At 39.5% G+C, this 22,680-nt stretch overlaps 1 protein-coding gene across 7 annotated transcripts in view; it reads left to right on the top strand.

Annotated features, from left to right (window-relative positions):
- osbpl9 (oxysterol binding protein-like 9) overlaps window positions 1-22,680 on the top strand; it is a 176,799-nt gene that overhangs the window by 120,072 nt on the left and 34,047 nt on the right. For 6 of the 7 annotated variants that reach the window (XM_067990224.1, XM_067990223.1, XM_067990226.1 and 3 more), the window contains 3 exons: window positions 10,273-10,377; window positions 12,659-12,818; window positions 21,622-21,731. In XM_067990224.1, the coding sequence (XP_067846325.1) occupies window positions 10,273-10,377; window positions 12,659-12,818; window positions 21,622-21,731 (375 nt within the window). The remainder of the gene's footprint in view (window positions 1-10,272; window positions 10,378-12,658; window positions 12,819-21,621; window positions 21,732-22,680) is intronic. The other variant, XM_067990225.1, reaches the window with a different exon arrangement.

Raw genomic sequence — 22,680 nt, 5'->3', positions numbered from 1 at the left:
TTTCTGTCTTCATTTCCTGAACCTTTTGTGGGACCACAGTCATTAAAAGTTAATTCAGTAATAAAATTGCTTTTTAAAAGGAGTCACTGCCATTTTGAAAAAATAAATTCTTGCTTGATTCTGGATTACACTATAGCATCCGCCAACACCTAGTCCCGTTCACGTGTCTTGTGACTTTTTCTGAGACCACCACTGTGTTTTCATACAAATATAATCAATGATTAAAATAATCTGTGACTTCCAAAATTTACTTTCTAGTCCAATCTTTCATCATCGTCTCTCAAACTCCCACTATATTGTATGTCTGAAGATGATTTGGAAGGAAGATACTTGATGTTTAAAGTTGTATTTTGGTTATATTATGCAATTCCTTGGGTTAATAAAACTGATGAGGAATTGTACGTAATCCACACTGTGGCTTTGTAGTAATCATCCATCGATTATCACTTGATAAATTTCCACTCTTTCAGGGTGGACATCACCAGTCCACTACATAGAGCACACTGGAGTATTGCTGTCCACATATTGCTGGCAAAGAAATGTGCCCCAAATGGAAGAAAATTATTCCAATGAACTTCATTGTGTATTTATTATAAAATGTTTCCGCCATTAATTTCCGTGTAGGTTCTCCCGATGGCTGTAACTTCAGTGGAAAATCCATGGAAACCTTGAAGAAATGGCATAAATAGCATTTACACCATTTTACTGGGGTTTCCAAGGATCTTTTCATCACCTGCCCCGCCCAAACTGCTGTCCCATCATTGTTCCTCTGATTCTAGCCTCTTGAGCATCCCCCTCATTTCGCCCACCTTTGGCAGCTGTGTCTTCAGCTGTATAGGTCCTAAGATTTGGAAATCCCTCCCTTTCCTCTTAAAACCCACCTCTTCAGCCTAGCTTTTGGTCACTCCTCCTAATATCTCCAATGGCTTTATGGCCATCCTCTGTGAAGCACTTTGGGACATTTTTCTGTTGAAGATGCTGCATGAATACATGTTGTTACTGTTGATCATTTTCCTTTTATCTCGGATAAAATTGGTGTTTCGTTGGCTTTCTCCACGATGGAATGACTGAGATCAGAAACTGCATGTCGTAAATTGTATGTGTAAAACTGTTGCTTATCTGTTTGCAGCCCAGTGCATGGAACTTGATTAGAGTTCCAACAGGCACTGGAGTCTTAATCATAGAAAGTTTTCAGCACAGAAGGAGGCCATTTGGCCCAATGTGTCCGTGCCGGCTCTATGCAAGAATTATCCAGCTAGTCCCATTCCCCCACCTTATTCCCGTAGTTCTGCAAATTTTTTCCTTTCAAGTACTTATCCAGTTCCCTTTTGAAGGCCATGATTGAATCTGCCTCCACCACCCCCTCGGGCAGTGCATTCCAGATCCTAACCACTCGCTGTGTAAAAAAGTTTTTCCTCATGTCACCTTTGGTTCTTTTGCCAATCACCTTAAAGCTATGTCTTCTGGTTCTTGACCCTTCCGCCAATGGGAACAGTTTCCCTCTATCTACTCTGTCTAGACACTTCATGATTTTGAATACCTCTATCAAATCTCCTCGCAACCATCTCTGTTCCAAGGAGAACAACCCCAGCTTTTCAAGTCTATCCACATAACTGAAGTCCCTCATCCCTGGAATCATTCTAGTAAATCTCTTCTGCACCCTATCTAAGGCCTCCTCATCTTTCCTAAAGTGCGGTGCCCAGAACTGGACACAATACTCTAGTTGTGGCCGAACCAGTGTTTTATTAAGGTTCATCATGACTTCCTTGCTTTTGTTCTCTGTGCCTCTATTTATAAAGCCCAGGATCCCATATGCTTTTTTTAAAACTGCTTTCTCAACCTGCCCTGCCACCTTCAACGATTTATGCACATATACTCTCAGATCTCTCTCTTCCTGTACCCCGATTCAGAGTTGTGCCCTCAAGTTTATATTGCCTCTCCTCGTTCTTCCTACCGAAATGTATCACTTCGCATTTTTCTGTGTTAAATTTCATCTGCCACGTGTCTGCCCATGCCACCAGCCTATCTATATCCTCTTGAAGTCTATCACTATCCTCCTCACTGTTTACCACCCTTCCAAATTTTGTGTCATTTGCAAATTTTGAAATTGTGCCCTGTACACCCAAGTCCATAGGTTATCCAATCTTTAATGTTATTGGATTACTAGGATCTACATGAAGGACCAGAAACAGTGCTTAGGCTTGCTGACTATAATGTGCCTACCTCATACATCAGCAGATTGCCATGTGACTGGACAGTTCAGCAGAGTGGCTGTCTGCCCAATTGAGTAGTGTCTTGGGACTTTTCTTTACATTTAAAGGTATATAAATGCAAGTATTGTCTTCCCTATGACTGCATGTTTGCAATTTCTTAAAAGCAGCCAAAGTTATTTTTTTCTAAAATGCTATTTATGGATGGGGGAATCTACTTTCAACTGAAGATACTTCCCCATCTTATTTTTTGAACCCTAAAGTGTGATCTTTTAAAGGCGGTTCATTACTGTGTCGTGGTACATTTTTGTTTCGAGGAGAAAGATTAAATTGCCAGGCTCTATTCAAGTCAATTATTGCTTTCTCATTGAATCACGATAACACTCCCTTTCCTTACCCACCCAGTAATAGAAATACTGTTAGGCAATGTGAATGGCAACATTGTGTGCAAGCCTATGTGTTTGTGTTTATACTCCAGAGGCCTGAGCACAAAATTTAGGCTGACACTCCAATGCAGTACTGAGGAAGTGCTGCACTGTTAGAGGTGCCGTCTTTCAGATGAGACGTAATGAGACGGGTGGACGTAAAAAATCCCATGGCACAGTTTCAAAGACAAGCAAGGGGGTTTTCCTGGTGGCCCGGCCTATATTTATCCCTCAACCAACATCACTAAACAGATCAGCTGGTCGTTACCACATTGCTGTTTGTGGGACCTTGCTGCATGCAATTTGGCTACCATGTTTCCTACATTACAAGTGATTACACTTCAGAAGTACTTCATTGGCTGTAAAGTGCTTTGGGGTGTCCTGAGGTCATGATGAATGCTATAGAAATGCAAGTCTTTTTCTTTATAAGCCAAATTCCAGGGCTCTGCCTACCCCCCCATTCATTCATCTGACGAAGGAGATAATCTCCGAAAGCTTGTGATTTTAAAATAAATTTGTTGGACTATAACCTGGTGTTGTAAGATTCCTTACATTTGTCCACCCCAGTCCATCACCGGCATCTCCACATCATACCCCCCCATTTCAGGTTGAGCAACTCATTTTATTTGAAATTGAATTTGAGGAGAAATTAACAATTGGTATAGACTCCACTGAATAGAATAATAACTCTGATGTCACTGAATCCTGAACTATTATTGTTGCTAAAAGACACATGTATCATGACTGGCTTCATCAATTACTTCCCCAACTTTTCAATATTTATAACTAGTATCTCATTTTGTTTCCATTTGGTAAAAGGTCAAAATGAAATCATTACTTTTTTTTAAAAAGCCAGTTTTTGGGGATGGGGGAACAGGACAGTTTTTACTCATTTTGCGGTGATTTGTCTAGCTGATCTAGCACAAAATTAGAATCTAGTGATTAGTGTAATGTAAAGCTAGAATTCATTACGAACAATAACTGTAGATTGAAAAATGAAACTTATATAGGTTTTCAATTTTATTTATAAAAATAACTTTTTGTACAAGTAGGCTTTGATTTGGAGAATATTAACACTATTCTGTTTTTTTTAAATAATTACTGTGTTGTTCCTCTCTGGCAAGCTTGGGAGAATCTGCTCTCTTTTTCAAAAGTGTGAGCTGTTTTTTAAAAAAAATCCTCCAGTTACTATTACATTGGTATTACATGTAAAAATCATCTGCCTAAGTCAGCTACAGAATTCAAAATCTTGTGGATCTATTAGTTCAATTTTACTGTTTGTAAATGTATCATTGAGGAGATTTAAACAAAATTATTTAACAACATTAAAAGGAAAAGAAAACTGTCACACTTGGAAAGCGGTTAATTGGTATGTTCGTAAACAAAGCAACACAGTTACTTTTTGGTGCTTGTTCAGTAAGTGAAAGATCTACTTGTGCTTTGTACCTCACAAAAAGATCCTATATAGTTGCAGTTTTCAGTCACTGACTTAATTCACATGATGTCATCCCCACTAAAAGACCCTGTCTTAGGAAGATGTCAAATTGTAACATAGATGTATAGAGTGGACATGTGATTTAGCAAGAGACAACAAAATATTTAACTAGAGCCGTTAATGTTTAAAACATCCTCAAGGCACTTCACTGGGGTAAGGGACAGTAAAAAGGCTCAGGATCAGATGCCAACCCATAAAGGGGAGAATTAAGATGGGTTTTAAGAAAGTTTTTAAAGTGGAGAGAGAAGTGGCAAGGAAGAAGGATTTAAGGAGGTAACTCCGGGCGTAGGGCCGAGGTAGTTAAAGACTGTCACAAATGGGGTTAAGGAAGCGCAGGACATACAAAAGGCCAAAGTTGAAGATCATAAGGGGTACAAATGATACAGGGTTGGAGGAGATTGCAGAGATAGGGTGAAGCCATCAAGGGATTTGACAACTCAGATTTTAAATTCATTGTATTTGGGGACAGTGTTGATCAGCGAGGACAGGAGTGATGAGCGAGCGGGACTTAGTTTGGGACAGGATACGACAGCTAAGTTTTGGACAAGTTGGCGCTTATGGAGGATGAAGTATATAAGAGACCAGCAAGGAGGACATTGCAGAAATTGAATCTAGAAGTGACAATTAGGGTTTCAGCAGCAATAGGGTGGAGAGGGCAAAGTTGTTGGATGTAAATGGTCTTGGTGATGAGAGGATGCGAGTTTTGAGGTTCAGCTTTGGTTTTAACAGGATGACAAGGTTTTGCAAAAGTCTGGCTCACCCTAAGTGAGGGAGAGGGGAGCTGGTGGGATCTGAATATGTTGGCTTTGGTCTTCCTGATGTTCAAACAAGATTGATTGTGTTGCAAGGTTGGTCTTATTCTGCAAACGAAGATATTGCACATACCTGTATATGTTAGGAAAATAAACCTATGAAGAACATTTTGTTAAGAAACTTACCCCTTTGTAATTCTCCCATCTTCCAGTTGCTTTGATGAGTGAAGGATGTTGAAGTGAGGAAGAAAGAAAGCGATCCCTTATAGTGAGTGACAGTGATACATATAATATGGTCATTTTTAGTTAACTTGCCATTCAGCTGTTGCTCTTGGCTGACGTGCTGCCTCATGTGTCTCCATCCATTTTGAGTGTTGACAGAGCTATTCCCACTGTGTTGATCCCTGTCCTCATCTCCAGTGTTCGAAGGGAAAGGAATCCTATAAGCTGACCGGGTGGTTTCAGCATCCATACAACAAGTGAAAGAGCTCCAATAAAAGGCTCTCTTGTGTTTTTTTTCCTAGTTTTATCCACCAATAATTATCTGCTCCCTTCCTTCATTAAAGGAACTTAAAGGCATTAAGTTCTTGCTGAGGTACTTCCAATGGCATCAGCTGGCTTTAGATAACTGGCCAAGTGATCATTATCAAATGTGAGGCTTGATGTTAAGTGTTGGCATCACAGCTGAGCCCATTCTTGTTCTCTTCCCTAACGCAAAGGCACTGAGACCAATTGTAGAATCCCTACTATTGCCTTGTCTAAGATAAGGTAACTCAGCACAATCTGAACATCAAACCTGGGACTTTACTGCCCTTTATAGCTCAGTTACTCACTAGAAAAAACCTAGCTAAGCAAAGACTGTAATTTGAATAGAACCATCAGTCCTATAGTTTCCTTTTTTAACCCATTGGGGAAGTGCCTGTCTTCAGGTTTGCAACTGCCACAGTGACATGATTGAAATTGAGAGGTTGTCACATCGCAAATTATGGGTGCAGAACTGTCCATCACTGGAGCATTCAGGACAGTGGCTTCAAACATTGTGGCCCTCAAAAAGGAAGTTGGCGATGCTAATGTAAGGCCTTCATTGCTCTTTGAATTGAAGCATCCTCCACCTACCAAATGCCCAGTCACCTTGATGCCACTGTTTGAAAGAACATGAAGTAAACAACTGTTTGCTTTATCCAGACAAATAAAACTGACTAATTATGCACAGGATGCTATTTATAAAATGAAGAGAGGGTATCATAGGGTAACAACCTGATTCCACAACATCAAATTGTTTTAAGGAGACTCGGTTGGTAACTTGGGCTTACTGTTAGTGCATGGGGATATATAAGGAAGAATCTGTGGGCAAATGTTTTTCAGAAAGTTTTCTGCAGTAAAAACAATTAATTAATGTTTACTTTTCTTTCCTGCATGAATGCTGAATGTATTTTTATTGTTACGGTTATTGGTCTCAAAATTCCTAGTTCTGGGAGGGCGGCAGGAATGTGCACTAGGTAGGGTGGAAGTTGGTATGGGATATGGTTTTGCCAGGTTTCTGCCCTTTCTCCCCATGACCAAAAATTTTGACTGGGGGGGTTGTGGGCAGGCATTTCTTGCACCTGCCCCCTTCTGTCCTGACATCAATAAAAGAGGCAGGACTAATCCTGCTCTACCAGCGATCCTGACAGTTCCATCTTTCCTGCAGCTAATATAAAGTACTGGCTCTACAAATATAAAAGTCGGAGCTTAATGCCAGTTTCCCAGTGGCAATCAATCACACAGAGATAACGTTGAGAGAGAAGCAACAGCACGGTGAAGTCGTCTCCTGACAGAGCAGCAAAGCCATCAATATTCCTGCACCCCCCTCTTCCCTTGGGGTATGCCCTGGAAGCATACCTTTTTATAAATGACCCCATCCCTGGGATTTGGCGTGGTTTCAGTGCCAGGCTAGACTGGCAGCAAGAAGTTCCGCCCCATTACACTGCCAGAGTGGAGTGGGATTCGAGGAATTTCTGGGCCATTGAGTTTGGTTTTATTACTGTGCCGTACCTAAAGTTAAAAGAACTAACTGTCAAATTGGTGTATATCTTTCAAATTTGTAGACTTCAATCAAATTGCTTTTCTACTGTATATATAAATCTGTGAACTCCAATATATTTATAAGGAGGCTTAGGATTGTGCCCCCAACTTGAATTGCAGCTGTTCTCAGTAAATTTAAGTTTAATTTTTTTTTTATTCGTTCATGGGATGTGGGCGTCACTGGCGAGGCCGGCATTTATTGCCTATCCCTAATTGCTTTTGAGAAGGTGGTGGTGAGCCGTCTTCTTGAACCTCTGCAGTCCGTGTGGTGAAGGTTCTCGCACAGTGCTGTTAGGTAGGGAGTTCCAGGATTTTGACCCAGCGACGATGAAGGAATGGCAATATATTTCCAAATCGGGATGGTTGTGACTTGGAGGGGAACGTGCAGGTGGTGTTTTTCCCATGTGCCTGCTGCCCTTGTGCTTCTAGGTGGTAGAGGTCGTGGGTTTGGGAGGTGCTGTCGAAGAAGCCTTGGCGAGTTGCTGCAGTGCATCCTGTGGATGGTACACACTGCAGCCACAGTGCGCCGATGGTGAAGAGAGTGAATGTTTAGGGTGGTGCATGGGGTGCCAATCAAGTGGGCTGCTTTGTCCTGGATGGTGTCAAGTTTCTTGAGTGTTGTTGGGAGCTGCACTCATCCAGGCAAGTGGAGAGTATTCCTTCACACTCCTGACTTGTGCCTTGTAGATGGTGGAAAGGCTTTGGGGAGACAAGAGGTGAGTTACTCGCCACAGAATATCCAGCCTCTGACCTGCTCTTGTAGCCACAGTTTTTATATGGCTGGTCCAGTTAAGTTTCTGGTCAATGGTGACTCCCAGGATGTTGATGGTGGGGGATTCGGCGATGGTAATGCCATTGAATGTCAAGGGGAGGTGGTTAGACTCTCTCTTGTTGGAGCTGGTCCTTGCCTGGCACTTGTCTGGCGAGAATGTTACTTGCCACTTATCAGCCCAAGCTTGGATGTTGTCCAGGTCTTGCTGCATGCGGGCACGGACTGCTTCATTATTTGAGGGGTTGCGAATGGAACTGAACACTGTGCAATTTTCAGCGAACATCCCCATTTCTGACGTTATGATGGAGGGAAGGTCATTGATAAAGCAGCTGAAGATGGTTGGGCCTAGGACACTGCCCTGAGGAACTCCTGCAGCATTGTCCTGGGGCTGAGATGATTGGCCACCAACAACCACTACCATCTTCCTTTGTGCTAGGTATGACTTCAGCCACTGGAGAGTTTTCCCCCTGATTCCCATTGACTTCAATTTTACTAGGTCTCCTTGGTGCCACACTCGGTCAAATGCTGCCTTGATGTCAAGGGCAATCACTCTCACCTCACCTCTGGAATTCAGCTCTTTTGTTCATGTTTGGACCAAGGCTGTAATGAGGTCTGGAGCAGAGTGGTCCTGGCGGAACCCAAACTGAGTATCGGTGAGCAAGTTATTGGTGAGAAAGTGCCGCTTGATAGCACTGTCGACGACACCTTCCATCACTTTGCTGATGATTGAGATTAGACTGATGGGGCGGTAATTGGCCGGATTGGATTTGTCCTGCTTTTTGTGGACAGGACATACCTAGTATCTAGTGTCAAACAGTAGCGTGCAATTCCTGTTATAATGACATCCCATTACTAATAGGCAATATTATAAACTGCTGTTCACAGCCAATTAAGTTACTACTGTGTTGAAATTAGATCACTGGAGTGAAATGGTGGTATTATGCATTGAAGCACTAATGGTTAGTGCGATGGAGTGGAAGGCTGCAGCTTCAACATACCAATTTGCTAATTTCCTTGTCTGAGTTGTGCATCAAGCAAAGACCGTGGTCCCTTCAACGGCTAGGGCAATCCAGACAGGTTGATCACTCATGCCGCCTAATGACTGGCCAAAGGGGGATTGGCAGGATCCTGTGAGTAGACTGCCTCCTTACATCAAGTCTACAGCACACAAATAGGCCATTCAGCCCACCTGGTCTATGCCAGTGTTTATGCTCCGCACAAGCCTCCTCCCTCCGTACCTCACCTAACCCTATCATCGTATCCTGCTATTCCTTTCTCCCGCGAGTGCTTATCTAGCTTCCCCTTAAATACATCTATGCTATTTGCCTCAACTACTCCTTGTGGTAGCGCATTCTTTGACAACAGAAGTGTGAACACAAGTGGACTAAATCAGAGGGTAATTCACTTACGCTTGTAAAATTTACTAATTTAAAAAAATTATTTAAAAATTCTGTAGCTGTTACTTTCACTAAACCCAACTTGTGTATATTTTAAAAAGCTAACTTTGTATTTAAAGAAAAATATTGGGGGAAATATAATAGAGCAATAAGGTATCTCACATTTATCCTGGTTCATTACTAATGTGTCTAGTAATAACATCTACACAGTGTAATAATATTTTGTTATTTTTAACCCTATGACAACTGTAATTTACAAATCTTATAAAAGGGACTTAAATTATAAACTTAGCTATAAAGATTTTAATTTAGACTAGCTTTTCAAACCTAGTGCGGCTAGATAGCAATCCTTATGCATTACTTGCAGTAGTCTATGGTACAGACAACATGGAGTTCTAGATTTCGCAGCAAGCGAAATGATACAAATTTGTAATATTTATTGTCATTATCAGAGTTTTGCAATTGAATGAGCAGGAACATGCGGAATACAAAATACATAATTGGAAAAAAATATAGTTTCTACCAAAGGCATCTAGGAACATAGGAACAGGAGTAGGCCATTCAGCGCCTCGTGCCTTCTCCGCCATTTGATAAGATCATGGCTGATCTGTGATCTAGCTCCAAATATCTGCCTTTGGCCCATATCCCTTAATACCTTTGGTTGCCAAAAAGATCCTGGGCTGCATGTAAATGACTTCTCACTATTCATCATACGAATACTGGAAGTGGTATTAGATGATTTGTGTCCGCAAGCTGAGAGCTCAAATTGAATACAATGCAAGAACGCTGCATTTTGTTGTTTCACAGGCTTAGAATCACATTTGTAACAGCCCTCGCATTGTTTTTAATGGAATAGAAAATATTGATGTGAACCTCTCCACTGCTGATTCAACTAAGTGATAAAATTGATAGCTATTTTTAGAGCAAATCCTGTTTGTTTTTAACATTGAAATGTTGTATTACATTTTAAAATCAAATAAACAGGATGTGTTGTAAATATTTCAGTACAGCGTATACTATTTGAGACTTTGGGCTAGTCACAAAAGGACATGCTGCACTTTCTTCTGACTCCATTCCAAAACACTGCACAGTATAGTCTTTATTGTTCAAGAAGACGCTGTAATGTGCTGTTTTGCTGCTGATTTTTTTTTTTACAGAGCCTGCTCAGTTATGTAAAGCAGAACAGCGTCCATCAACATTGGCTGTGGGATCTGCTGTTAATGCAATGGGTAACCATCAGACACCAACTCCCAACAGTACAGGTTAGATGTTTTATTTTTTTCGTAAGTATGCTCAGAAAACCATCTGCAATAATGTGTGGATATAGAAGGTTAGGCCCTATTTACTCCACTGATACTTGACCTTTCTGCTTGACCAGAGCTATTAACATGTAATTTGATGTTGTGTCAGCTGTAGATTTATTTTGTGTTGTGTGATTTGACTTTTTAAGAAATAGGGAATAGTAGAGTAGTGGTTAATTTCATGAGTGAGAAAATCTTGTGGTAGGTCAGAGGATTATTTTCCAGTTGCACTGTTATGGAAAGCCCCTCTGCCTCATCCCCTTCCACCCAGGAGAGATAGAGGAGTGAGAGTTGTTCAGCCTTCGTTGTGCTCCTAGAAGCAGACCTGAGGAATGGTGTGGACAGAGGTTTGGGAGCAGATTGCTCATCAATGCTTTCAGCCTGTTGAGACTTGAATGGCAAAAACAGGAGGACATTAATGGAGTTTCATACTTGCATTTTTACTTTTTTCTGGCCATGAAAGGCAAATTCAGTAGTTCACATTCAACATTGTGCATGAATTTAATGCTGCATTTCAACCTTTAGTATACAGCTTATTATACAACTGGTTTTGACACAAATCAAGTAAGATAAGCTGATTATGATAACCTCTTGACTGGAACTGATTTTCACACTTGTAATGACTGCTTTAACTCTGCTGTTTTCAAGCACTTTATGGCCATTGTACTCCCATTTATGGCTTACTATACCTAATTGAAACGGTAACACAGTTTCTTGTCATACAGTGCCTGGCAGTTTTAGCAACCTCTTCCAATTATCTTGTCTTTTTGTCTGAAGTTAAGGAGCTAAATATTCATATTAGCTTCATTACTCAAATTGTGTTAGTGTTAGTCGTAATTGTGGTCAAATTGTTCCAATCAGCATCAATGCCAAGGAGACTTCCAAGCTGACCACATCAGGAAAAGAGTGAGATGCAACTCAAACTGTGTAAAATCTGAAGTATTAAAGTGTAAAGAGAGAATAAAATCATTTAGTTTGAATTTTGAAAAATCTTGGAGCCTGGGAACTAGTATCAATTCTTAGGTCCATGAGATGTATTGTGAAATAAATTAGGCATTCTGTTGTTCCCCATTTGAATGACAGTTATCCATTTGCATTCAAGACAGCTCCTCTTCTTTGAGGAAGCTGTTATTTCATCTCAAAAACGATTACAACAGTTATTCAACAGGAACTGTTAAGTTGTATGGGTATAACAGAACATTGCTAAATTGTTTGTATTGACCTACTTGCATATTAGAGTTAGGGAAGGGATAATTGGCCAGGATCCTTGCTCCTGATTCTTTCAAGCAACTCCTGCTGGAATTGTGTGGTCATTGGGTGAGGACAGGATAGAACTCTTCTGTGGTACTGTACAGTTATAGCCTGCTGAGCGTCACTGTCTAAGCTCACAGCTAAAGAGTGGCCACTTGGGTGAGACATTGGAAGGTGCCCGGTGCCTGTGCAATTAATGTAAGGAATTAATGCTTACAGAAGAGAACGAAGAGAGTGAAGAGAATCTGCAGAAAAACAGAGTAATGGAAAAAAACAAAACAATGGTTTTTTTTTAAGAACAGTTTTATTAGACAGACTAGTAAAATTGCCTGTCTTCAAATACACAATTCTTCTTTAATTTGTCAGCCTCCACATGCAAATAGGAATTTCTGTCATCCCACAGGGAAAAAAAACTCTTGTGACTATCCATTTTAGAGAATCTGTGCCTTGGATGAACAAATGATCTTCCGCACTGTACTATATGTAAAGGTTAATTCTGGGTTGCAGTCTTAGCTCTTTGCTCACAGCAGCATTTGTGTGCTGCTGCCTCTACTTATTCCTCTGACTTGCACCTGATTAAAAAGAATTAGATACATGGGGCCACAGGAAGAGCATTCACTGCATTCCAGTTGGTAAAAGGACACATATTTCTGATGACTTCACCTTGACAGTGCATCAAGATAGCTAAAACTGTTAGTGTTACAAAACATAAGAGGAAGTAAATGTATGGCGCAAAGCAGCTGGATTATTTATAGATTATCCAACAATATGTAGACTTTTTATTTTTTAAAAAAAATTATTTTAGCCTATTATAGTATAATACATTCAACATCGTTTTAAGACAGTTTAGAAAAAACTCATATTAGAAAGTAAGCAATACGGTTTTATGTATGTGAATGTCTATTTGACTGCATCCCTTATGTTAGAAAGTGCCCAATAGCACAAGTGCATGTTAACATTTGAAGTACAATCGTGTGTTTCTGTTAATTAGGAAGTGGACCGTCAGCACCAAGCAGCAGCATCACTTCGCCCAGCCACGTAAATCTGTCTCCTAACACAGTCCCAGATTTTTCATATTCCAGCAGTGAGGATGAATTCTATGATGCTGATGAGTTCTACCAGAGTAATTCTTCTCCGAAGCGTTGCTTAGAGTGAGTACTTTAAAAATGTGGTGAATGAAGTGTCACTTTCTTTAATTGTATTATTTGCATTGTTACGTATGAAATATATTGAAGGAAATCTATTGAAAAGTTATTCTCTAAGTATATTGCCTCCCTTGACAAATTTGCACAAAATTCAACTAACTTTTTGCTAACCCAGTGAAGTAGGGCATGCTATTCTGAGATTGGGTTAAGGCACAATGTTGGGAGAGAGCAGAGGTAACTTTACTGTGCATTTGTCCTCGTTCTACTTGATTTGGCAGCACATGATACAGATATCAATTGCTCAAGATGGAAAGGTTCTATTCCACAACATTGGCATTTCTCACCTTGAAAAGTACAAAATTCATCCCCCAAAATTCTGCTGCTTAAATATTTTTCTACCCTGAATATGTTTCAGTGTGTCGCTTCACTCACTGAGTTATAGTTCTTGAGTTATTTTTTCCTGTGGGGACGAGGCAAGTGGGTGGGCGGAGGGGGGGTGGTGGGGGATCAGGGAAACTAGTTCCAGTAGGATCAAAAAGTACCTCCTATTTGGGTTGATTGATATGCCTTACTGATCAATACCTTCCCATTTCAGGCTGTTATCCCGTACTACCATCCTGTCTTATCCGCTATCTGAGAAACTGGAATGTTCTGAACTTTCCTTCTTGGTATTTGACACGATTGTTGCTCCCATGATTGGCCAACTGTCGGGGGCAGGTGGTAGAATGCACTCTTTAAAAATGACAGGAGAGGTTGCAGCTGTGACACTCTTTTACTATCCATGATAACTTCTCTTTTGGCATTACAAACCTTTCCTGTAGTCAAAGCTTACAGTGCAAGATGTTTTCTATATTGTGTTAGGATATTGATCTGAACTTATGAATTTTGACTTTCCTGTCATCTTGCAATTGTTCAAGGCTACTGAATCAGAGTCCTAAGACTGATCCCACATGATTCCATGTTGCTCCTTTTTTGATATATCTATCTATTGTTGACATTTTGACAGGGGAACATCTGCCTTTCTATTCTTGAGATCAAAAAGGGCAGGCTGGAAACTTGGGCCTTTCTTGAGTTTCTTGATTCCAGCCTGGGCTATTAACTTTTCTTTTGATTTGAATGAATGAATGACTTCTACTTATTGCCACTTCTAGCACCGGTGTCAGCTTGAAATGGAAATGAGCTCCATTTACCTATGACCTCATCCTCTTTGGTGTAAATATCAGGATATCCTGTGACCTCGTCTTAAATTGCTTCCTACAATCCTGTCACAATTTGATGCCTGAGCTTCGTTCAGTACCTTAAAGGGTACCTTCATCATGTGATGTGGCATCAAGCCGTACAGTTTTCTAGAATAATAAGTTTTAGAACCTACAAGGAAACAGCCCTACTGGATGAGTGACAAACCAGAATTAATTAACAGTCTGATGGTAAGGGAATATCTTGCAACTAGTGACCATAATATGATTGAATTTGATATTGGGCTTGAGAGTGAGAGTCACAAATCAATGTTTTAAATTTAAGTATGGCAAGCTTCGAAGGGATGAGAAATGAATTGACCACAGTAAACTGGGCTGAACAGTTATTGGGTAAACCTGCAGTCAAACAGTGGAAAGTATTCAAAGAAGTATTTGATACGATGCAAAACCAATACATACCCCGAAAAGGCAAAGGTCCTACTTGTGCAATTAAGCAACCAGGGTCAGCAAACGCGATAAGAGACAGTATCAAACTAAAAGTAAAGGCATACACAGATACAAGGAAAAGTGAACGTACGCATATGCAATTCTTTGTAGCATTGTAATGTTGAAAGAAAACTCTATGCTTAAGCAAAGATGTTCAACACTCTTTACCCTTTTATGCAGATATGGATCACATATATTTCTTTGCCTTTGATTTTGGTTAGAAAAATTAAACTTTTTTTTTAAAAAAAGGATTTGCAGTTGAAATTTTTGATAGATGCACTGTTTTAGTTATAATGAGGCCGATTTTCATGGCCTCCGTTCAGCAGAAATGGGACAGTAGCGGGACAACACGATAATGGCAGTGCACCACTTACTGCCCATTCCTGCTCCCGGTATGACCACCACCATTTTCTTGGGGACCTTCACTAGGGCAATCCAGCCGCTCGCCTGTTTCAGGCAGGAGTCTATTTGCATTATGCAAATTGGGGCCCTATGCCGTTTGTAGGAGCCCGATGCAATTTTGAGGTACCAATGGGCATATGTTCCACTCATTGGTACCAGGCATTGAGCAGCCTAACCAACGGTCCTCAAACGGACTGCTGCAGACTAGGCCACTCAGGAAATGTTTTTGTCTCCTGCATCTCCGTCCGGTGAGCTGCCTGTTAATGCCCAAATAGCACTTGTAACTCACTGGGTTTATGGAAATGAGGTTTGGGCTTCTCTGCTGAAGTTCACCCAAAGTTTAAAATCTATCCTGTTGTTTTAAAACATGATGGGCGGTTTTTCACCTTTACCTTGGCATTCAGCATTGCCTAACTGGAGCGCTGAAAGAAGTTCTGTAAGGGGCGTGCAGTCCTCCCTGCCATACTTCCTTTCCTGCGCTCCGCCCGGGCGAAGCTTAACGCCTAAACATTAAAGATGGAAGTCTACCCTGATGTGTTTGTTTATGAGATGGCTTTTGAAAGCTACCGTTTCAGTAAAGTGTCCATCTTTTCCAGGAGAAAAGAAATGCAAAAATGAATGAAGAGTTATTAGTAGGAGAAATCTTTGAAAGAACCAAGAGGGAACTGAAAAATACTTTGTGTTGTTTAATAGATGGGGTGAATGATTGTGTTTTAATTATGATTTTAAGCAATTTTTGAAGATCACTATTTCTCAAATGTTAAATATGCTTGTGGATATTGCTTGCCCGCCTTTTAAGGCATTGAATGGTATAAAATACAGAGGTACCTAAAATTTAAAAATGTCAGTAAAAAAGGGGAGGGATGCAATTGTTAACTTTATCATCCCCATGGCCTCCATTACTAAACGCTCCCACTGCTGATAAACTAGACATTCTTATTTGAGATTAGTTCTGTTGATTCTTGCCTGGGCCACTAAATGGTCTGCAACATGGGAGTGAGTGCATCAGCCCGAGCAGACAAAAAAATACCGTTTCAACCAAATCTGTACTGGTGGCTCACTCACTTTTGTCTCAGCTGATGGAAATGATATATAAAAAACTGTGAAGTGAACAGTTTTTCAGTGTCTGTCAGATATGTGCCGCATGAGACCACAATGTTTCCTCTTGCTCAGTACTTGCGTCTGTCTCTGAAACATTTGTTAAATGTGTAATGTTGAGACCCCTGTCACATTTTAGACAGTTGTACAAATGTAATATTCTTAGCAGTTTCTGTGAAAGTGGGAAACGAGTCTTTGCAGTGTTTATAACTTTTCTTAGCTGTAATTTGTTGTAAAAATGAAAGTACAGAAAAGTTCGCTTATCTCATATTTCTTTAGAAACCTGAAACTGATTTTTCCCCACCTCGTATGCAACAGAAGCTCTAAGTACAGAATGCGTAGCTAATGCTTTTTTTCCTTTTGCAATCTAAATTACTAGCGTTTTTCTAATGTATATTTGTTATGGACCTTTGATCTGAGATGAGAATTTTATGTTCTTCTGAAGCAATTCAACACAACAGCTCTACTGTGGTAGAAGAACAGAGGTTTTGATCATTGAATGTACTCTGTGACTGTCCCTGGAAACTTAATCTGGATTGTAGATAATCAGATATAAATGACATAGAGGATGCACTGTGGGAAAAGTTGAATACACTGTCTGTTCAACAAAAGGAAAACACTAAATAACGCAAGAGATGAAATCTTTCTTAGAACTTCAGTATTTTCTGTAAAGTATGTATGAATTTCTTTTTCTGTAATTCAGTATCTGAAATAGTCGTAAAACTCCTATTCTCCAAAATCCTGTCTCACTTCTCTTCAACGAAACAAAATCGACAAATATTAACCACCATCAATTTATAGTATTTTCACCAAAAATATAAATTATACCCATTGAAAACACATTTTACACACATTCCTTACCAAATATATCACACATCACCTTTAAATCCTCGTATCAGTGTTCTTGTGCACAAAGACCATGGAGCACGATCAGTGCTAGTACATCATTTTTACACACACCCTCACACACATACACACGCTCACAACTGCTGCTCCATGTAAGATTAATTAACTGTGGAATCACACATTCCTTCTGGTTTTTAGGGTTTTGATTGAAATATATGATTAAAGCTGAGCCATGTATAAATTTATGTATATTTTAAAAATTCTCAAGATGTCCATTATGTCAACAAACTAAAGGTAATTTTTTTTTTAAGGCTTTTATTAAATAAATGACAAAAGATTTAGGCCTGAATTATTCAGAATAACTTGCTTTAATATTGCTGCTGGCTTACTGTCTCCAGTTTAGATTGTACAGAGTAGCAAAGTGTGACAGATGGAGCTGCTGAAAAGAAGCTTTTAACGGATTGAGATGTCTGAGAGCAACTTGAAGCTGTTTTGAATCAGGAACAATTAGTTTTTCATGAAATTTAGGTTAAGTAGATTGTTGTAATCAACTCGAAGAGTCCCTATTTGTGTTCTGAGTGGTGAAACACATTCTGTGAGTGTTGCTTGTAATTTGACTTGGATTTGTAATTGTATTAATATAATTAAACAGTTCAAACTGTTTGAAATTAAGGAAGCATCAAAAAATATATAGATGAGTCTGTGTGGCAGCAATGTGAAAAATGAAGAATATTTTCACAACTATACCGACTAACCTGGTAACTCCTGAGCGATGCAATAAACCAAATTTAGGTCAGTTCATTTTTCAACAATATTTATAATTTGTCACACCCTCATCTGTTCATGAAGCATTTATTCTCAATGGGGAATAACGTTTTTAGAGGAGGAAAAGTAAATTATTTTTGTCTAACATACTCTTCTAGAAATGGTTTAACAAAAAAATACTTGTGAATGTTTCTTGTTCAGGGATGTTCTCTGCTTTCCAATGTGAAGCAGTCTTGTGATTAGATTTGCTGACTGGAAAAGACATATTCAGTTTAGTTATTCAGTGGTCCCTTTCTGGCTAGCTTCCATTAAGCTGAATGGAGATCAGCATCTATACTAGACTTAGGATAACCCTGACTAATATTAAGGTTTTTTTCACTTGCACTGGAATTCTGATATTTCTTCTGTTATCTGAATATTAAAACACACTATTCTTTGTGCAATATCGCCCATCTGTGCCCCTGCCTCACCCCATCTGCTACTGATTCTGTTGTCCATGCTTTAGTTATCTCCAGACTCGACTGTTTCAATGCTCTCCTGGCTGGCCTCCCACCTTCCACCCTCTGTAAACTTGAGCTCATCCAAAACTCTGCTGCCTGTGTCCTAACTCACACCAAAACCTGTCATCACCCCTATGCTTACTGACCTACATTGGCTCCTGGTCGGCAACGTCTCTAATTTAAAATTCTCATACTGGTGTTCAAGTCCCTCCATGGCTTCGTCCGATCCTATCTCTTTAACCTCCTTCAGCCCTACAATCCTCCAAGAACTCGGCATTCCTCCAATTCTGGCCTCTTGTGCATCCCTGATTTCCTTCGCCCCACCATTGGCAGCTGTGCCATCAGCTGTTTAGGCCCTAATCTCTGGAATTCCCTCCCTAAATCCCTATGCCTCGCCACCTCTCCTTTAAGACGCTCCTTAAAACCTACCTCTTTGACCAAGTTTTTGGTCACCTGTCCTAATATCTCCTTAAATGGCTTGTTGTCACATCTTGTCTGATTGTGCTCCTGTGAAGCACCTTGGGACATTTTATTACATTAAAGGTGCTATATAAATGCAATTTGTTGTTGTGTTGTCATAAAGAAGCTGCAATGACAGAGAGATAGCATTGTGACATCAAACAGGATTGTTTAGTTAATTCTGTTCACCTGCAGTGACATAACAGAATACTGTATTCACAACATACCACAACAATTTTGCTACAAGTTATAACCAACAGTGGTAAATTTAAATAGTCTGATTTCATATTGCATAGTGATCTTCTTAAAAAATCTATGCTCTTTAAAAGAACGGTGATGCCTATCTGCTATGTAACAGATCGAAGTGTCATAGTATTGTTTCTAGAGCATGATGAAGATCCCATTTTTTGTTCAAGCTAGAATGTATGGAAAAGTAACAAGGTGAACTGAACTGTTTTTTAAAAAAAAAATGGATAAGATGATGATGAGTACTCTGTAGGAAACTATATACACGTAGTGAATTTGCCAATATGTACCTATAGAAACTGTAAGTTTTTTAAAAATGGCTGTGCATTTGCAATATGCAACCTCTTTTTGCAATCTTTCTTAAAATTCACACAAGGTTGTTAGGATCTGCATAGAAAATATAATATCTAGCACAGAGTACATTGAAGACAGTTTAATGCATATTTTAAATTGCAGTTCTGGCTTTTGGCTGAAGTTACCAAAAGAAATGATTTAACTGTGATTAGTATTTACATAGAATCAGCTACAGTAACAGATACAATAATGGTCTCATTGTCTATCCTTATACATTGGCCAAAGATCAGTCATTTAGGGTATAAGTTTAAATATTTGGACTCTGGACCTAAGCTTACTAAAGTTTTGAAAATTTGATCTTGAGTCACACAATGTAAGTACCTTGGTTAACATTGTAAAATCTTGTGTCCTTTTCACATTATAATTGTGAAAGAAATTTAGAAAAATGTCATCAAAATGATAGTGATTTTTATATTGATAAATGTTGTCATCATGTGAAATCAAAAAAGGTTTGAAAGATCTCCCTCTTTATTATACTGTTAGCTGGTTTAAACCTGTTTTCACCATTGAGTATGATTGAAATAAGACACGAGTTCAGTGATGCTTTCGTGAATGGTGCCATGGATACAGGTGGCACATTTGGAGAGGCTGATGAAAGTTGCCTTGGTCCACTCTTCCAACACCCGCTGTCCTCCCCAAGGCACCTTCCCGTGCGAGCGCAGGAGTTGCAACACCTGCCCCTTCACCTCCTCCTTTCCCACTGTCCAGGGCCCCAAACACTCCTTCCAGGTGAAACAGCGGTTTACTTGTACTTCTTTCAATTTAGTGTACTGTATTCGCTGCTCACAATGCGGTCTACTCTACATTGGGGAGACCAAACACAAATTGGGTGATCGCTCTTCTGAACACCCCCGCTCTGACCGCTAGCGAGACCCTGACCTGCCGGCTGCTTGTCATTTTAATTCCCTGTCCCACTCCCACTCTGAGCTCTCTGTCTTCGGCCTCTTACACCGTTCTAATGAAGCTCGACGAACAGCACCTTATCTTTTGTTTCGGCACTTTACAACCTTCCGGACCTAACACTGTTTTCAATAACTTCAGATCATAACCACTGCTCCTATTTTTTCAGACAGCAAGTGCTGGTAATGGTTCTGCTGTCGCCATTTACAGCTACTCCTGACCAATCTTTTGTTTCTTAACCTGTCCCATTACCACCTTCCTTGCCTTGCACCATCATCCCGTTTGTCATTTAACCACTTTTGCCCCTTAACTCTTTAACATATTCCAGTTCTGATGAAAGGTCCTGATCCTGAAACATTAACTCTGTTTCTTTCTCCGCAGATGCTGCCTGACTTGCTGAGCTTCTCCAGCATTTTCTGTTTTTATTTCAGATTTCCAGCATCCGCAGTATTTTGCTTTTGAAAGTTGCCTTCTGTTACCTTGCTCATGTGTAAGGCTTAACGGTGGGTGTTAGTCGGCTATTTGACCACGGGGAAAGGAGTTGATATTGCAGCAGAAATGGATTATTTCCTCATTCAACATACAAACACTCACATTTTCAACAGGGTTTGCTGGATAGTAGTCAGGAGTGTATTTTTTTTCCCTCCCTATCTGAGGAACAGATGTAATTGTCCCATTGCCCTGACTGAGATCAGCTAAATTGGCACAGACTGAGGATCAAACCTGGGAACTTCCTAGTCTGCATAGCTCAGCTTCTTAGGGGAGCATTCACATTGTTTTTTTTTTAAAAATGTAGTTTTTTTTTAACAAAGCACCTGAATTAATAAAGAATACTTTAGAAAACATTTATCAGACTGTGTCAAATTTGTGTTAAATGCTGTGGATGCTCTAAAATGAACTTTAACATTGTTACTTATCAGTTCTCTAGGCTTAATGATGCAAAGTAAAAGTAAATTTTTTACTCATTTTTACTCTCCCATCTGAAGGTTAAAAGTTCAATGTGCCTGTTTTTGCTTAGTTTCTTTAAGTTATATCCAGTATTATCACCTTTTTCAAAATGTTGAGGAAGTTCTCTTTTACATTACTCCCTCCCCTCCAACTGGTCACTTAAAAATGAGAAAATTATGAAAAAGAACTGCACATATATCCATTCTTGCCCGCTCTAAAGGACTTTAGTCTTTTAAAAGTGAGTTTCATGAATAACCCCTTGCAATGTAAGACTAAAGCCATGGTAGCCTGATAATTCAATGCAAAGAAACAACCTTGTAATACAGTTTTCCCTTTCTTATAATGTTGTATCAAGCAATAGCTTAAGTAGCAAATGCTTGCTATACCTTTTTATTGTTGTTAGTACAGATGAGGAAATTAACTGTGAAGCTTGTAAGTTGAGCTCATAGTAGTTCTAAATGGATTGGAAGACTGTCTCAAACTATATAATTATGGAGTTGAACATTAAAAATAAATTCCTTATTTACTGTGCCACTAGCTACAGGAAAGTTTAAAAAAATATTCCATATAAACTTTATACTTTGTAATGGCATTTTTCATTTTTTGTAGCACAACATCTCCAGTAGTGATCACACACGGCAACACAGGCAGCAGCTTGAAGCGTCCAGACACTACAGAATCACTGAATTCCTCCATGTCTAATGGAACAAATGATGCAGGTGTGTTTATGCTAAATTGTGTCCTTTTCTTAAATTGAGAAGAATTAGAAAAACTTCAACTGGGTCCCTTAATGTCAATGATTGTTGATTGCTAAAACAGCAATGTTTTCTTCATTACTGGAGGTGCAAATTACAATGTTTTAAGCAAAGATACTGCAAATTATATTTCCTATCAAAAGATTTCCAATAGAGGCTAGTTACAGTAGCTCCTTACCTAGAATATTGAATAGGCAGACTGTTTCATCTGTTCAGTAGTCTGAGTTTTTATTATAAAGACCAAAAACTATAAATCTTAAGAGAAGATTAAATTAATTTGCATCTTTTCTTTTCTGAGCATCTCTACAACAGTAGTAGTGTAGCTAAAAAGGTTCTGTTTAAATAGCCATGTTTAAATTCAGGACTTTTTAAAGGGCATTTCTCCAAACTTGAATAATGATTTATTCATTCCAGAATTTCCCACTCTTTTAGTATCCTTTTTCTGCTGTTTGCTTTGCAAGTTATATGTAAATACGTGTGTGTGTATATGTATGTATGTATATATATATATATATAAAAATATCTGTGGTGTTGCCCACAGTCAGTCAACGAATGTAAATGGAGAGGAAACATATGTCCTATGCAAGATTTTTAATAGCTGTTCTATTTATGGTGTACATAAAATTTATGGTGGCTACAAAATAAATAAACAAAGCTTGCAACATTTCAAAGTGCAGAATTTCACGTGTCACATGTCAACATCTTGTGCATCATCATTAACCATAAACTCATCTCGAAAAGGCATATAACTGCCGTGGCACTTGGACCGAGTCAGAGGCTGGGTATTCTGCAGCAAGTGGCTTAACTCCCAACTCCCCAAAGCCTCTCCACCACCTACAAGGCACAAGTCAGGAGTGTGATGGAACATTCTCCACTTGCCTGGTAGGGTGCAGTTGCAACAACGTCCAGGACA

The sequence above is a fragment of the Heptranchias perlo genome, chromosome 9, assembly GCF_035084215.1.
Source record: "Heptranchias perlo isolate sHepPer1 chromosome 9, sHepPer1.hap1, whole genome shotgun sequence".
NCBI classification, from domain to species: Eukaryota; Metazoa; Chordata; class Chondrichthyes; order Hexanchiformes; family Hexanchidae; genus Heptranchias; species Heptranchias perlo.
The sequence above is the reverse complement of the archived record's forward strand: the minus strand, read 5'-3'. Positions and strand labels throughout refer to the sequence as shown.